Below are 17,825 nucleotides of genomic sequence, written 5' to 3'. Positions count from 1 at the left end.
TTGTGAAACAGACAGCTACATGCACTCAACTTTAAGAAAAGAGTTAAGCCTTTTCTTAAAGGCCTCTTTATTTTTCAATTCCTTCAAAACAAATTGATTTAAACAAATCAGATGCAAAACACCTGCATTTTAAATTAGCATATATTTTACTGTATCAATCACAGCAACTTCATACAGTAAGATACACAAAAATAGAGCATGGTATCACTTCAATTCAACACAGTTTTGTACTACAGTATTCCATGACATATATACACAGGACTTTTCGTTTTCAAAGCAAGTATAGTCCCTGCTATGTTCACCGTAAAAATTACGTGGCATCACAGTTTTAGTTATTCACTGTAGTGTGAGTAGCCATATGGAAATTGAACTAGTGAACTAGAAGATACACTGTATAGCAGCCAAACAGGCATGACACTTCAGAAGATGAACAAAAACAAAATAACCACCGAAAAGAAAACCACCCTTAGACTGTATTTTAATAGTAAAATTGTTTTTAAATTCTTCACTATATACATAATGTATCTACATTTGTGTCATATTTATATATATATATATTTATAAAAAACATACAAGATTTTGAAAACCTTAAAATCATTCACCTAAACAATATTCACCCCAACCTTCAGGGTCAGCAAGGCAAGACTTGCCTATAACATTATGTTCAGTTGCAGTCGCTTGATTCAGAAATTTCCCTGATTGCTAAACACGCCATTCACTTTGTTTCTTAGTGCAAACTGTACAGTAACTTATTGTTCTCAGCCCTCTGTAAGACTCTAGTTTCATCTTATTTCCGTAATACTTCTGACACCCATTTATGGCTAAAATTATTTTAGCTATTTTACAACATTAGCCTATATAGTTTCCCCTCTACCTACCTCAAGCCCTCCCCCCACCCAAAAAATGTAAGACGAACGATGATCATTCATGCATGTTTTGATCACACAGGGATCAACGGACATTTAAGTTTAGAAGCCTAGACTCTAACAGTGTTTAAAAAACCCCTAAGTGAATAATTTTAGTGCAAAGTGGACTACATAGTTCACATCTCAGCTAGAATTCTTTACAGATATTTTAAACACATTTAATTCTGCACGTCAGATTAGGTTGCCCGATACTTTGTTCTAACTAGCTAGTTGGAATAAGGAAGTTAGAAGGATTCTCGTGGGTTTCCTTTTCATAAAAATCTAAAGACTATTCATAATCATGTGTTGTTTGGGGGTCAAACTGTACAGAGCCTAGCACAACGGAGTCCTGGTTGTCAGCTAGGGTTCCTACGTGCTACAGTAATACAGATAAATATTATTATCTGATTCACATCCATAACTGATGGGTTTACTTTAACAGGAGTCACAAATGAGCTCTGATTTTTAACCAGGCCAGTGCTTTACTTGCTGGACTACACTACAGATTTTGCAGTGAATTTGGAAGCAAGCATAACATTTATACTTACAATTTCCATAACCACAAAGGAAAAGCATGCACCGAGAACCAAAATCCTGCAATTCTTAGACAAGACTCCACTTAGACTAATGGTAGCCTTATCGGGGGGGGGGGGGGGGGGGGGGGGGGGGGGGCGGAGGGGAAAAAAAAGAAGTCAGATAAAAACCAAAAATTGATCAGAGCCAAGAATATCAGTCTACCACAGTGATTATAATAAGCTATGAAATACAGTACAAGGAAAAACAAAAAGTCACCTGAACAAATAACCCAGAGAGACTTCATAGTTATAATGATTATACCACTTTTAAGAACTCAACATATTAAATATTTATTAAAAATAAACTGTTTCCAAATTACCTATTTACAGTACAAAGAACAGTACTTAATACATGTGCAACACAAAGTAAAGAAAATCTGTACTCATCTGAAAGGACAACACCCTAGGCATAATTTAAATGACATGAATACAGGTTCACCTTTTTAAAATACCATACAGTAAAAACCAGTAGGATGATATTGGCAACACCAGAAAATAAAGCACGTATTACCCAGATTCAGATTATATAAGCTTGAGATAAACAACTGGGAGATAAGGGGAGAAGGAAGAAACATAAAGATGAAAGGAAGAGATGCTGTGGTGTTTGCATTTTGGAGAGCAAGAAATGCAGACACACTTCAAAAAATAGTCCTTGTTGGCAAAAGAAGCCATTCACATATTTCTTGCACATTTTGAAGTCATACTTTACCAAAAATTGGCAGTAGCTTCATTGCTCATAGAAAATGAGAATCTTAATTTTCAGACTTTATTTTCAAGCCTTGCATGGTTTTATTTGGGCAAGGAGATGACTGCAATGTAATAGAAAGGTGTGATGTCACTTTTCTAAAATACAACAGCTGCCAAGTTTTAAAGAAAAATGTGCTCTTCTCCCCCATTTAAATTGAAAAGTAATGATCATTTAGGAGTTACCTAAATTATAGCAGCATGAAATCTAATGTATCTGCAGCATCTGTGAAGCCACAAAAATCAAGAACTGGCACCTGATCACTGAACCATGGTTCCAAATATTTGGACGTGTCGATTTGGTAAGAGGTCAGTGTATTTTCTTATCAGTGGAGTCAGAACATTAGTTAGGATAGCCCTTTCCCCTCCCCCTTTCTTTCCCCTCCAAACCAGACTAATCGAGTCTATCTATAAACTACATGGGACAACTGGGACGATTTATAGTTTAACTGATTGTTAGGCATGAATCTGTGAAGCTCGCTTTTTCTACAGCAGGGATCGTAATAGTAAGCATTGAGGCAAGTGTCACATGAGACTTTTGAGCAAAACGTGCAAGTGTTTGCAGCTCCGGATCGGTTACAAAAGCCACAGCGCGAGGTGCCTGAAGGTTTGGATTTTGAACTGAATTGAGCAGCTCTCTCTTGACTCTGAGTCTGTGACGTGTACTGAGATTTCTCCCTTAAAGCAGACGCAGGAGACAAGCCATCATTTGGAAGTGGTTTGATTGAATAGGCGCTCTGTTTCACTGCTGGGTAGTCCTGCCTAGAGTTGAACAGATTGTCACACTTTTGGCAAACAGAAGTGCCACAAGGTACGCCACAGTTTTGGCACTTGAGGGAAGCTGTCTCTTTGGCTAGGTGGGTGCGTTTGTGGTAAACAGGGTTGGCATCGTTTTTTAACAGCCATACATCAGGCTTAATAGCTTCTTGTCTTTTAAAATTTAACATACTTCTAGAATCAGGATCAGTATATAAATCTAAGTCCTCTTGAGCAGAAAAATAGGAGCTGTAAGGGACATTTGTTCTTAGCATGCCATTGTGATGAGATGAAGTTGGCAAGAATTCATCTGAACACCCATGTGGGGAGCTTGACATTGTCAGAAGAGAGGGTGATGGACGGATAATTTCATCTTTAATGTCATCTTCCGCATCAACTAAAATTGGTTCTTTCCTGAGACTCAGTGAGCTCATCAAAGGTGGCTTCTTACTTTCCCAATAATTATCATATGTGTCCACTGATTTAGAAGGCTTGCTCACCTTTGGCTTGAAATAATCTTTAGAGGCCCTTTCACTAGCCGATTTCTGCAGTACCATTCGTGCCATGGAAGTGTTTAAGTTTTCTTTGCACTCTACACGCCGTTTCATGGCCTCTGAGCAGCCTCTAACATCTTCATTGCTATTTTTTCGTTCATTTATGACATCAATCTCTGAATAACCTTTATCCTTCACTTGCAAGTGAATTTCAAGAAGCTGCTCACATTCCACTTTGGCCAAAAAGAGTTCAAATGAAACCATTTTCACTTGAATGGCTTCAACCTGCTCTTTGAGCTTATACATTGTTCCCAGTTCTTGGACATAGCCCATGTAGTTCAAAATCTGCCTTACGTCATCTTCAGTTAGAGCAGACTTTACATAATAAACAAAGGGTCCAGTGTAGGTCTAAGGGGAGGGAGGGGGGAATAAAAGGAAAACTAGGTTACAAATTCAGTGGTGGACTAGATGCTCAGATAATTGACAGATAATATATAATTAAATAGAATAATAACAACAGTGAACACATGCAACTCCTATGGCAAGACGACTCCATTTCTGCATCCCTCCTGTTCAGCAGATGGAAATTCCTCACGAAGCAAATTCAAAGTAGGAGAGTTTTCATTCAAATTGAGATGCTGATTAGCATAATGTCCTCCCTGTTGATTTAAATCACTATGCTATACACTGGCATTAACTTTTATGCGTGTACAAGCAAGTCTACTATGGAAGGTAAAAAGGCAGAGATTTCATGTATTGCCCCTGGACAAGGGGCTTGCTAGAGATAACAGGAACTCAGAATTACTGCGGGAGTACCAAAGTCCTCTTCAATCCAGCTTTAAATACACTTGAGGTGTGTATGGTTTTTGTGTACCATTACCATGCAGTTTCAAACATCCGTTTTACTTAATTTTATATTAGGTCAAGAACTTCCACTAAAAAAGCCCCGAAAACAAAGATAGGAGTTTATCCTTCTCACGTGGCATACCCGAGATATGTTCTTAAGCTAGTTCAAACTGGTTTGGATTGCAGACAAGAATAGCCTGCCCATCTCATCTCTGTACAGAGCAGGTACTGGATCCATAGTACTCAACCAAAGTCAGTATCAGCAGTGCGTCAAGAGATATCCTTGGTGGATCAGCCAACATTTCAAAGGGCAGAACTTAAGCATAAAGATTTATGGAGGGATCTTGAAAGAAGCTAATTTCCCCCTTGGGGTGTTGGGAGAACTCTCAAATGTTCTAATAACGTTCAAATACTCTGCTAAATAGTGAAATACTGTCTTTTTAAGAAAAAAACCCAACAAAAATACCCATCACTGGTGCACACAACCTGCAAGTGACTTCAGACACCTATACCAGCAGTGTTTTTATCCAGCTTTCAAGTCTCAAAACTATTCTTGTAGTTCATCTGCTGCATTCATTACTGAAACACTGCAGTGATTTTGTATTAGCATATAAGAACAAGTAAAAGATAAAATAGAGAAATCAACAGCAGAGAACCCATTATCTGGCTTCCAGCACCCAAGTTGAGCAATATATAAGTTCCTACTTTTCCCTCTGAGATCCTTGCAGGTAAATAATTTGAAAGTACATTAAAATCAAAACTTTGTTAATTGAGAACCAAAAAACAGGTAAGAGATTCTGGAAACAATTCCTTCAGAGAAGTTCCTTTACCAAAATCATACAACGTGTGGGAACCTCAGCAAAGCATTCACTCTAAAGCATGCAATGGTTGTTAGCACCTGTGCTCTATTAATAGCTGTTGCAAGACAAAAATCAAACTTTGAGTGAGCTTAAACACAACTTGGCCGCTCACCCTAGTGAAAGCATCTCCAAGTAGAAATTAAGACACTGCCGCAGAGTAGGCTGAACAAGAACCTTAAATAGGCTCTTTCTCTACTTTATGGTCAAATTATCTGTTCTCCGGATACTCTCACCAACACAAACTTCACTTATTTTACATAGAAATGTTCCTATGACTTCTGTTTACCAGCTGTACGTAGACAAAGATATACAACCATGCTAATAGGTGGAAAAAAGAAGTCTTTAAAGGAAATGCATGAAATGTGTTAAAACAAAGAAAAATAAATCATGCTCTCTCTATGGCCACACGAAGTGTCTTACCTTAATATTTCTGAACTCCTTTTTCCAGGGGTAAAGAAAGAGATTAATTCCAACTGTCTCGAGCATGCCGAATGCATTATGGAGAGAATGTAAACTTGAGGATTTCACAGATCTCAGTGAGTTTTCAGCCATCTCATAAAATTTTATCAACCGGAATCTATAAAACGGATCAATTTTGGGAAGGCAAAGTAAGGCTGCCGCTGCCACTCGCAAATACTCATCATTAATAGGACGCTGCTTGTTGTCAGAAGCATTCAGTTTGCATTCATGGAACTGTACATATTTCCTAAATAAATCGTCTTTATATTTTGTATCCATTGAAATCAGTTTTTATCTCACACTTGGGCAGCTACCTCGTCTCTTTCATGGTTATTCGGCTGCAGGTTGATTAACTGGCATTAAGAATCTTCAGTAATGGCAACTCTTCTGGAATAAAAATTGAAAACAAAGACAAGTCATCACAGTTGCATAAATCCCAGATGTCCACAGCATCTATCTCCTTCACAGGATTCTACGAAATGGTTCACAGAACACCAGCTCCCAGAACAGCCTCTTTAGGTTTCCGAAAAAGAACAAGAGCCTACAGAAGTGCTGCTGTCCTGCTTTTCACTGTCATTCTGAATTCCTCTTCCAGTTATCCACGTAAAACAGCATAACAAACCCACATCGAGGAAGGCACTGAGAGTTTGATACAATAAACCTGGGGCAGGCTCAAGCTCAGACTGAGTGTTCCTTGGCTCAAGGAATCAAGGCAAAAGTAACTCACAACAAAAAAATGAAAGGAGAAGCATGAGTTTTTAGGGTCTCTCCTCCGCATTTTATTTTGCCCTTTCAGATCAAACAACTTAGCACAAACATTATTCTAATTCTTTTTCCCTGCACAACGAAATAAAGATTTTAAAAACAAAGAAGTTTTACTTCACTCAACTTGGGAAAGCATCTACTTTTATTTTTTTCCTCTAGTGGCACAGGACTGCCCCTAGACTGAGCAAATTAATTTACTTTGCCTTTCTATTTCTAACATTTTCTAGGCTTTTGACTGCCACTCACATTTCACCTGATGGCACACCCAGGCCATCACTGTGCTGGGAGAGCTCTGCAGCCGTCTCACAGAGAACACACTTCCCTGATTGCTGCAAACTACAGCCAAAGTTTCAGCTGAATGCTGGCAGCTGCAAAGAAGATTTTCATCATTTCAGAAAAAAGCTACACCTGCCATTTTTAGCTGCTTTATTAGAACAGAGCAAAATAATTTCTGTTTTTACATCATGTACACTTTTGTTTGCGGGGATAGCTGTTTTTATGTATATACTGCTCTACATTTTCACTTCACTGAGCTCATAGAAAAAGCTGGTGACAAAAGAAGCTTCTAATGCTACTTTACCAAACCCAAGGTAATTAACAGGCCAACAGACTCCATTTCCATCCTCTCTGCCAGAGGAGCTTGTGATCAAAAAGCACACAATGCGCTTTGGTTTTTTAAGTAAAAACACAATCCAGCCCTTACGGACTTCCCAACTGCGAATCAAGTGGAGGGGAGGCAGGGAGAAATCAATGTACTGCTTTGGCTGTAGTCAGTCTGAAACGGCTCTTTAGAAAAGACTTTCCACCCAATACTAATTTCAGCTGCTAGGATACTGATCAATGCCCCCACACACTCCAGTTAAAATCACTGTTAAGAGCAAAATTAACTGAATGAAAGGAGCCATAATACAAAATACATGGGAGGGGGACCACAAAAATACCCACCACTACAAACCAACAACCAATAGGCCAGGAAAACAAACAAACAAACAATCAACAGCCTAGCAGTTAATAATACTTGATGAAAGGGTGTGCTTAATAGCAACACCAAGTGGGAAAAGTTAACTAGCAGTTCAATTTCTGCTCAAAGGCACGCTGTTCCCAGTTTCTCCACGATCAGAATTCGCACTGATGTCAAGAGACAAGCTGTGAATCACAGGAAGTGCAGAGTTCTAAATTAACATCTGAGCATAAGGGACAGGAGTGAACCCCTCTCTCTTCCCAAGATCTTTCCTCCTTAAGTTGTGCAAGATTAAGTCTGCGGACAAAGACAACAAAACGTCTGCTCCTCAGCAAGAAGAGCTCCACAAGACAATTTCAGAGAAGGATCTTTGTCTGGCACATCAGTTATACACCCCCAGGACAGGGAATGATCCTGTGCTGACAAGGATTATGTATTACAGTTCTTCCACCCCCACTGTTAATAACTACTAAACAAAAGTGCTTGGTTACACATATGAGACGTCAGGATTAGGAAAGTCCCCAAATGAAAGGAAAGTCCTCCATCAAAGCCCTGCGGACTGTGACACTGCAAAGCCACTGCTAACTCTGGATTTTGACTTGCAGTTTGTACACAAGGCAGAGTTCACACTGCCAAAAAGCAAAACACAACAAAGCAAGCACCCCAGCAAGCCTTCACTGAGCTGCTCCTCTGCACCAGACCTTCCAAAAGCAAAACATCCCTGCCCCAGGCAGCCCACCCAGCGCCAGGCAGGCTCCGAACAGCTAACAACCATGGTTACAAGGCTCAAGAAAAACCTCAGCATGCGAACAGGTACAGATAAATATAGTTTTAAGAAGCACACTGGCTGATAGAACAGATGGAACAAGGCCATTTTGCTGCAAATGATTGACCAAAACCCTCGTGATTTCATTGGAGATGCATGAATAGTTCTGATCAGAGTCCAGTTTTTGCTGGTAAGACAAGAAAACGTTTCTGTCCACCTCCTGGGTCAAAACCTCCGCTGAGGGAACCAACCACTCTGCCCACCCGGGGCTGCCTGGCAGGGCACTGTCATGCAAAAGCCTTTATGGAAGCAGGGGAGGAACACCGGGCAGGTACAGCCTTCCCCTGCCCCACGCCATGGAGACCAGAAACGTCAGGCTTGCACCAAAGACTTGAAAAGGAAATTATCCCGACGACAAAGGCTATTTAATAGCCCGAGAGCACCCCGCACCGCCGGGGAAATCCAGCCCGTGAGCCGAGGGGGAGGCAGCAAACGACACGCCAACGCAAACCGGCTCCGAGCCGCTCCGCACCCTGGTTCTCCCACAGACACTTGTTGCAGAGACGCCCGGTCCGGCCGGGAGAGCGGGAGGGGGCCAGCCGCTGCCAGGAGCCGCAGGCACGGCCCCGAGAGCCGCCTGCGCTTCCCCAGCACCAGCGGCACTCACCGGCCACGGCACCCCGAGCCGGCCCCGCTGGGGCTGTCCCCAGCGCCCCGCCGCAGAGGAGCGCAGCGCCCGCCGCCCCGCCCCGGCAACCCACCACCCCGGGCCCTCAGCGGCCAGCACTGCGCCGGGGGACCCGGCCGGGCAGAGCCCCCCCCCCCCCCCCGCCGCCAGCCGAGCCCGTCCCTCACCGCTCCGCGCCAGGCCGCGCCTGCCGCCCGGGACCCGCCGCCGCTCTGCCGGAAGCGCCCGGTGACCCGGATGCGGACCGCGGACCCCTCGGCCCCTCACACGCTCCCGCGACGTCCCAGTAGGGGCCACCCCACCCCCCCCCGGAAGAGCTGCCGGCTGCCCAGCGGCGCAGCACGCCCGCCCTCACAGCTCGGCCTCCCGGCACCAGCCCGGGGGCTGCCGGCGGCCAGCGGGAGGGGGCGGCTGCCAGCGGCGCCCCGGAAGTAGATGGCGTGGGCGGGGCACCGCCTCCTGCCGTTGGGATGCACTTCCGCCGCGTGACGTCGGCGGGGCGGGGCGGCCTCCTCAGGGCCCGCCCGGCTGCGGGGCTGAGCCGCCCCCGGGCTGGACCCAGCTCCCGGGCCGGGCCCCTGGTGCTGACCCGCGGGCCCGTGGGGCGGGCGGGGAGGAAGCGGGCCGCAACTGCCAGGATCGCTTGGTGCGAGGGCAGCCAGGGCGGGCAGCACCCGGGCCCCTCCTGCCCCGCGGGCCTGTTCTGCGCTGACCCGTCCCACGCGCGGCCGCGGCGGCTCCGTGTGGGAGCGTGGAGGCGGTGTGTGCGCTCGGGAGCGGGAGCGCGCTGGGCTGCGGCGGGATTCGGCTAGCTCCTGCCCCAGGAGCTGCGCACGGCTGGGGCCGGGCACGGTGGCGCCCCAGCGCCAGGAAGGCCCCGCTGCCGGCTGGAGCCTGGGGGCGAAGCGCACGAGGAGCCTGCCAGCCGGCCTGCGGGGCAAGGAGCGTAACCGGGGCACAGAGCGGCCGTGCCTGGGGGATGTGCTATGCACCGGCAGTAACGAAGATCGATCGTTAAATCTTTGCTCTCCTATGGATAGCTTGTGTGTTGCGTTAGAAACGACGGTGAGGGGCCGTGTGGCTCCTCCCTTGAAAAGTCAGTAGTTTTTCTAAAGCCAGAACAGCCCTAAAAGCAAACGAGGGAGAGGACAGCGCTGCGTCCCGCCGCCGGCGGGGCACCCCGGCCAGCACTGCGGCGGCTGGGCACGGACCGGGCTTGGCGTTAGCCCGCCGCCAGGCACCCCCCCGCCCGCTGCCGCCATAGCGCTGGGCTGCCGGCGAAACCCCTCCGTTCCCATGCCCGCCGCCCGGTCCCGCCGGGCAGCCCTGTGCCAGCTCCCCGCGGGCAGACTGGTTGGCGCCCCGGGGCGCGGCAGCGCCAGGCCACCCCCCAGCGCGAAGCCACGCCCACAGTGCGGACACGCCCTGGGGCGGTGCTGCGCCTGCGCACGGGCCGCTCCCCCGTTGGCGGGCGGGGCGGGGCGGGGCGGGGCGCGGCGGCGGGAAGATGGCGGTGGCCGGTGGCGGTGGCTCCTCCCGCTCCCCGGAGCGGCGGCACGACCCGCTGTCACGTTTCACCTGCCCCGTGTGCCTGGAGGTGTACGAGAGCCCGGTGCGGGTGCCCTGCGGACATGTGTGAGCGACTGCTGGCGGCGCGGGGCGGGGCCAGGCCGGGCCTGCGGTGGCGGTGGTTTGGGGCCCTGGAGCCCTCGGTGGGAGGGCAGCTGGACCTAGGCCCGGGCCCGCAGGCGGCTTCCTCGGCGGGGGCAGCGAGGCCTTGGTGAGGGGCCGTGGCTCGGTTACCCCTAGAGCTCCCCTTTCTCCACTCCGGGGGCGAGGTAGGCAGGGCTGCTGGTTGTGCGGCCGGGCTGGATCCCGCTGGGGGCCGGGGGATGAAGCGGCGCTGCCTGAGGAGAGGGGGCCCCCACGGGCCCTTCCGCTCTTCAGCAGCGCCATACCGGTGGCCTGGAGCTTTCCTGAAAAACGAAAGGGGGAAAAAACCCCAACCAACCCTAATCAGCAGGGGAAAAAACTAATACTCTTTCACTTTCAGTATCTTTCCCTTCTGGAGGATGTGCAAACCAAGGGAGCAGAGCTCTGTCTGAAAGCTAAAAACACCGAGCATGATGAGCTAGACTCCTCCCTTCATGCACAAATGTCAACAGGCTGCTCTTGTATTAGATATAATTTTTTGAGACTCCTTTATTGCTTAGGGCAGAAGAATTGGAAGGGCTCTGGATGGTTACGCTGTGTGTCCAGCGGGGCTGTTCTCACCACCCACTGTTTTTCTCGCACCCTAGCTTTTGCACTCCGTGCCTGCAGGAATGTCTTAAGCCGAAAAAGCCAGTTTGTGGGGTCTGCCGCAGTACCCTGTCACCTGGTAGCAGAGCTCTGGACTTGGAAAAGCAAATTGAAACAACAGAAACCACTTGCAATGGCTGCAATAAAAAAGTATGAAAGTATTTGGAAACTAAGTGCATGAAGTGTGCCTGCTCAGCCATACTGCTTAGAGGGAAATAAAGTGCTTGCTCTTCAGCTTTCTGCAGCATCAGGTCAAAATGTTTGTTCTGATAAGTGCTAATTTATATAAGTAGCACCCAAGTGTTGACATTTTTGCCACAGGTTTTTATTGGTACCTGTTCAGAAAGTGAATTTCAAATGAAAGATACTGATTTTAAAATTACAGCAAAATACTGCTTCTGAAGCTGCTTCTGTGAGCATGTCTCTGTGGGAGGAACATTGTAATGAAACAGTGGATGTGGGTTTTAGATAGTGATCTCTTGGCTCTTAAATAGAAATTTATTTGCTTCATTTGAAATAGTTATGAGTCAAAGTTGTCTTATATGGGTGCTATATTCCATAGACATTGTTTGTTAGTGTCCTGCACATTGAGTAACAGGAAGGGTGCCATACAGATACTATCTTTCTCTTTGTAAAGTTAACCTTCTTAGCATTAATTGAATGCAAAGAACATATCAGCAGATGGCAAAACAACAAGAAAAGGATAGTTAGACACACGAAGAGGGGGGTAACATTACACTTAATTTCACTTTTTATTTTTGGGTAGTATCTTCATTCCAGCAGACAGGAAACTGTAGGGCCTTGAATTACAGGTTTCCTTATTGTAAATTAGCAATCAGTCTCCACCAAAATCTTTACTAAAAGCCAAATTATTTTCCATACACTGTCTCTTCTCCTCAGTGACCAGGTAAACTAGCTTTACCCAAAGGTTTCTTTTTTTTTGTACTATAGTATAGGTTAAGAAAAGTGAGCTTTTCTGAACAGTGTTATATTTGTAAAATATTACAGGCAGCAAAATTATGGGTTAACTAATCTATAATCTCAAAGCTTTCTGCCTTGCCAGCTGAAGTGTTTGGGTTTTCCTGCTTTAACACTGTGCAGAAATGTGCTCTGTTTTACTTTTTTACTGCTTCTGCTTAAAAATGTGGAAGTAACTGCAAATAGTTTAAATTAACCTTGCTATGCAATTGTTGCCGGTGCAGATGTATCTCTCAAAGATGCGTAGCCATGCAGCTTCTTGTTCAAAGTACCAGAATTATATAATGGAAGGTGTGAAAGCCGTAACTAAAGAACCACTTCACAACACCAGGTAACTAGCTCTTCTCTGGAAATACTTGTCCTTTTTTGTGTCACACACAAAAAAAAATTAAGTAAAAGCAGGCTTTACCTCTTTATTCAGTTTGTGTGTTAATTGTTTTAATCCTTTCACATAATTAAAAACTAAGCCTTAATCCTGCAAATGACTGTGCACAGGCAAGTATGCACAAGATGTCTTTAAGATCAGAGTACTCGGTAAAAGTAACTATTTTTTAAATAAAACCTTTCTTTCTGGCACTTGATTTTAGTAACTGATAATGAAGGGAAGTCAGCATTGACTGTAGTGCACTCGTCTGCATTGTAGTGCACCGGGTGTTACCCTGTGCATTTAAAAAGTAGTGATAAATTACACTCATAACACTTACAGAACTATCTTTCTGTGTAAATATGGATGATACTCAGAGTTACTTAAGATATTGTTAGGGATTACAAGTTGATGGTTAAAATTAGCCTGTCTTAATTGCATAGAATAAGATTATTTGTAATAATCTTTGAGTAATTTATATTCTTAAGAGCTAGTAAGACAACTTTCAAGTATTGAATCCTAAAGTTTTTACTTTTAACTTTCTTACAATAAGTAATCTCTTTTCTCCCCCCAACCAGGAACTTCCCAAATCGCTTTACCTTTCCTTGTCCCTACTGCAGCGAGAAAAACTTTGATCAAGAAGGACTAGTTGAACACTGCAAAACATTGCACAGCATGGATGCAAAACAAGTGGTAATAAAAAGTCTTGGTGCAAGAATTGCAATGAAGTCTAGTCTTAAATCCCTTTGAAACAATGAATTAGAGACTTACTCTTGAAGTTAAGTACATATTTATAATTATTCCTGTTGAAGTCAAATGTGGGAATGCTGTTGTCCTGGTTTTGGCTGGGATAGAGTTAATTTTCTTCCTAGTAGCTGGTACAGTGCTGTGTTTTGGATTTTGGATGAGAGTAATGTTGATAACGCACTGATATTTTTAGTTGTTGCTAAGCAGTGTTTATACTAAGTCAAGGATTTTTCAGCTTCTCGTGCCCTGCCAGCGAGGAGGCTGGGGGGCACAAGAAGCTGGGAGGGGACACAGCCAGGACAGCTGACCCAAACTGGCCAAAGGGATGTTCCGTACCATATGACGTCATGGTCAGTATATAAACTGGGGGGGAAAGCTGGCTGGGGGCCGCTGCTCAGGAACTGGCTGGGCATCAGTCGGTGAGTGGTGAGCAACTGCATTGTGCATCACTTGCTTTGTATATTCTAATTCTTTTATCATTATTATTATTATTTTCTTTCTTTTCTGTCCCATTAAATCGTCTTTATAGCAACCCACAAGTTTTTTTGCTCTTAGTCTTCTCTCCCCAATTCCGCTAGGGCAAGGAGAGTGAGCAAGTTGCTGGTGTGGTGCTTAGTTGCCAGCTGGGATTAAACAATGACAGCTGTTCATGCACTTAACTTTTACATAATTTTGATGTTGGTTTTTGATACGTTCTCTGGAGGTGACTAGTTTATTCCTGTTGCAGCTAGGTCACATCCTCCTTTCATATTTGAAAAATGGTAGACATTGAAAGTTAATTATGCACAGTAACAAACATCAAATTAATAAAATATAATTTGAAAAAAAGACATTTAATTTTCTCCTCTGCTATTTTCAGCAAGAAGATAATATAAACCATTGGGAAAAATGCTTGCAAAAAATAGTATATCACTCTAGTAATCTTTATCTGCTGATACTCCCTCTTCATGTAAGAGGAATTGTGCAACATGGAGCTGTATTTGAAACTTCCATTTTTCTAGAAGGTTTTTTGAATTCCAAATTATTTAGAAAAAAGTTCCTTTTTTCTCTTGGAGAGAAGTGATCTTTACAAAGGAGATCAAGAAAACTTTTCTGTTACTGAGAAATAAAGGCTGAAATTTTCTAAAGCAAACAGCTGTAGTGAATTCTGATTCTCAGAATGTAGGGAGAAGGGTAAGCCTTTCCATTTCAGAGACCCAAGACAAAATTATTGAGGGTTATTTGAGGCTTTTGTATTAAATGTCTCAGCAAAATATTTGACATAATTTTGCATATAGAATACTAGTTGTCATAAACCTCAAATTTCAGTCTTCCATACTGTCTCTGTCCTGCACTTCCTACTGTAAATGTTAAAGCACTTAACCACTGGGGCTTAATTGGCTTTTTTGGGTTTTTCTTGAAGGTTTGCCCAATTTGTGCCTCAATGCCGTGGGGAGATCCAAATTACAGGAGTGCTAACTTCATGGAGCACCTTCAAAGGCGACATCGCTTTTCATATGATACTTTTGTGGTATGTGTTTCCTCACCTTTGGAATACATCCTGATGATTCTTAAAAGCCCAACATTTTTTACTTAGCCACTACTGTGACATCTCATCCATGCAGATAGTATCGTGAGAGAAATTAGATTATTGGCAAGTCAAGAGAAAAAACAGCTTTTTTTCTGTTCTTATGTGGTGTTGTATTAACCAGCACGGCTGTTGCAGTAAAGGAATTTCTGTATTCTTTGTCCATAGGATTATGATGCTGATGAAGATGATATGATGGCACAGGTTTTGATGCGTTCCTTACGGGATAAATGAACCAACTAGAGGATTAACTGTAAAACCAAGCTTCCATGAGGGGGAAATGCCCAGCATCCTCGCATGTCTCCCTGTACATCCCAAGATTAACTCAGGCATCCTGAAATACGGAATACTTTAATCCCTATCTTGGTTTCAAATCCTGGTTTGGTATTTCTGTACCACTTAATCTTTTGTTAACATGCTCTATGCCGTTTAACCCTGTCAGCCTGATTTTCTTACTTGCTTCAACACACAGCTTAATTGTAGATCAACATGGAGGAGACAAATCTGTTTACTTATACCTATTTCTTGGTTTCTACTGCAGTTGTGTTCATTTGACTGTCTTAAAAACATTCCAAATGGAATGTCCTGAACTAGTTAATAACTATATCTTCCCTATCTCAGTTACATATCTTAAATGATAGTATGAGAGGTGTATTTGTAGCTGTTTTCCTTTAGTGAGACCTCTAGGTGCTAACCGTAATTGTCAGACCAGCTCTCATTTAAAGTGACCTATAATGCCTGTGATTTCATGATGTTTCCCAGTGTTTAAATTCTTATAGGCAGCGTCTCAACTATATGGAAAACATGTCTTCAGTATGAGTCTTCAAACTACAAACTTCCTTAGCCAATCTTTGCACCTGTGTAAGCAACTAGTTCAAAATATTTTACTTCTATGCATGATTATTACTTTCTTCCATAATTTCTAGCCTGGAAAATAAACTTTAATGTTGGTCTTAGTTAAAATGCATCATTTTTAAACTATTTTAGCAAATATGAATTGTATTTGCTGGCTTTATGATTGAATTGGTGTTTTTGAAACTGATTTTCTAGTGATTTTAAGCCTTATGCTGATAGGGGAATTCAGAAGTTTTTTTCAATACCTCTGCTTTCTATTTGAACTAAAATTTTCATATATATATATATATTCCTAGTTTTCCCATCTCTCAAGGCAACCTGGTAGCAAAACTAACCAATAATTCATAGCACTTGCATAGTTTCTGCATTACAGATTTGAACAGCTATTTTGAATTCCTGTTCTTCATTTAAATATTGCTAAAGTAGCTGAAGCTGTACTTAGATTGTTTTCCATATAATATTATGTGTATAGTATGCAGGTATAGCTTTCAAAGGAGAAGTAAAATATAACCAAGAAAGCAGGATGACAATTCCAGCACGTGGTAAATGGATACTCTGTATTCAAGTCTATGCCTTTACTATAGAGATTCCTTTTCAGTTTAACATTCTCATTAACTGCACAGTCAAGATGCTGAGATCTAATGATCTAAGACATCTGAACAGAACTTGTAAATCACAGTAGTGTTGAGATGTCTAGTCTAATTTAAGCATGATTAATTGGAGCAGTGGACCTGCACCGCCACAGAATTGAATACTAATTAATATATTTGAGCAGTAAACTTAGTATCACTGCACTCGGCAGACTGCAGCATAGCCTTATACTTAAAACAATGAAACATGCCCCGTTATGTCAGCCAGACCTCTAACGTTGAAGTTGAACTTGGTTTTAGTATGTTTTCCCCAACTTGGTATGGGCTGTTACAGACTCATCCTCAAGTGTCTGCTTGGTGACTGGAAGCTCAGCCTTGGGGTGGGGCGGGCGGGGGAAGGAAATCTCATGGTACTGTGGAAGAAGTACTGTGTTTGGGGTTGATTATTTTTAATGCTTGATCTGCGAAGTCATTAAAATGTATTAGTGGTTGGATGGGGATTTCTGGGTTCTGGCTAGAACACAGTTTGGGTGATACCCATTGACTCTCTAGATTTCTGCTCCTATTCTAAGTGCACTTCCATGCAATTCTGATAAAATGTTTTAAGAAGCAGTTAGAAGCTTCCGAGCAATTACTTTGTCATGTTCTTGAATTTTGAAGACAACTACAAATAAAGGTCATTTAATTTATAAAATCCTATCTTCATGTCAACTCCTGTCATTTCTTCCTCATGGTCTGTATATTTCATTTCAGCACCTCCTTAAAAACACTTCTTGCTGGCTGTGGGGCGCTGCAGGGAGCAGCTGCAGGGACTTCAACTTCTGGCTTCCATTAAATATTCTGTACTGATTAGTTGCAACTTTGTTTATAATCTTTCAAACAGTGGACCCATGCAGGTTATGAAAAATAGTTCAGATTAAGTTCAGATTGAGCTCTTCTAGAGCCGGCCAGAATACTGCAGGTGCGGTCTTGTGCCTGAATACTTTTACATGCCTCAGAAGCAAACCACCCTAGAGTTTCTTACTAAGTCATGGAAGCGTGACTATCCAGCAGGGCTTTTCTGTTGAAATCTGTAAAGCCCCCTTAGCTTTTAACTCTTCTAGCTGTGACATTTGGGATGTTTATACCCTTGTGTTGTCCTCCGTTTAGGTAGCTTCAAATGAGGAGGTGAAGGCTGGCTTGCAGCGATGGCTGGTCAGAAATCGCTTGTGCAGAGTACCCTAGCTGCACAGACCTGCCCCCGGACTGTACAACTTGGGTTTGATTTGCATCAATTGATTACTTGGAAGAACTTGATAGAAGGTATAGGCCAAAAATACTGACTGGAAAACGCATGCTAATTCTACTTTAACTTTGATTATGTCAGTGTACGAATAAGAAGCCGTGTTCCGGCACCTGCTACCCCGGTAACAGTGGGGTTCGCAGCACTGCTTTCTATGCTGCGGAGAGCATCCCTAGAACCACTTGGGAGGTAAACCCAGCCATAGGCTTCCACTTACTCTAGCTGCTGAAAATTTTTGTGTCTCTGTGCTGCTGACTTTGTCAATTTAACAAAAGCAAAGGTGTTTACACATGCTGTGGTATGTCTTACGGATACTTGCCGG

At 43.7% G+C, this 17,825-nt stretch overlaps 3 protein-coding genes across 8 annotated transcripts in view; 1 reads left to right on the top strand and 2 right to left on the bottom strand.

Moving 5' to 3' along the window:
• LOC121094604 (opsin-5-like) overlaps positions 1-5,671 on the bottom strand; it is a 44,127-nt gene extending 38,456 nt beyond the window's left edge. For all 6 annotated transcript variants that reach the window (XM_040608477.1, XM_040608470.1, XM_040608472.1 and 3 more), the window contains exon 1: positions 5,601-5,671. The gene's annotated coding sequence lies outside the window, so the exon portion shown is untranslated. The remainder of the gene's footprint in view (positions 1-5,600) is intronic.
• On the bottom strand, positions 128-9,248 carry SPATA2 (spermatogenesis associated 2). The gene is made up of 3 exons (XM_040608469.1): positions 8,987-9,248; positions 5,601-6,026; positions 128-3,882 (listed from the first exon to the last, which is right to left on the bottom strand). Exons 2-3 carry the CDS (start codon positions 5,916-5,918, stop codon positions 2,629-2,631), a joined length of 1,572 nt encoding a protein of 523 aa, XP_040464403.1. The 5' UTR covers positions 5,919-6,026; positions 8,987-9,248; the 3' UTR covers positions 128-2,628.
• A 1,048-nt stretch (positions 9,249-10,296) lies between these two features.
• RNF114 (ring finger protein 114) lies at positions 10,297-16,920 on the top strand. The gene is made up of 6 exons (XM_040608838.1): positions 10,297-10,454; positions 11,120-11,270; positions 12,323-12,429; positions 13,041-13,155; positions 14,612-14,719; positions 14,945-16,920. The coding sequence occupies exons 1-6, from the start codon at positions 10,327-10,329 to the stop codon at positions 15,008-15,010; spliced, it is 675 nt and encodes a 224-aa protein (XP_040464772.1). The 5' UTR covers positions 10,297-10,326; the 3' UTR covers positions 15,011-16,920.
• Positions 16,921-17,825: the final 905 nt, after the last annotated feature.

This window comes from Falco naumanni, chromosome 10 (assembly GCF_017639655.2).
Source record: "Falco naumanni isolate bFalNau1 chromosome 10, bFalNau1.pat, whole genome shotgun sequence".
Classification (NCBI taxonomy): Eukaryota; Metazoa; Chordata; class Aves; order Falconiformes; family Falconidae; genus Falco; species Falco naumanni.
Note: the sequence above shows the minus strand (reverse complement) of the source record. Positions and strands in the feature narration are given on the sequence as shown.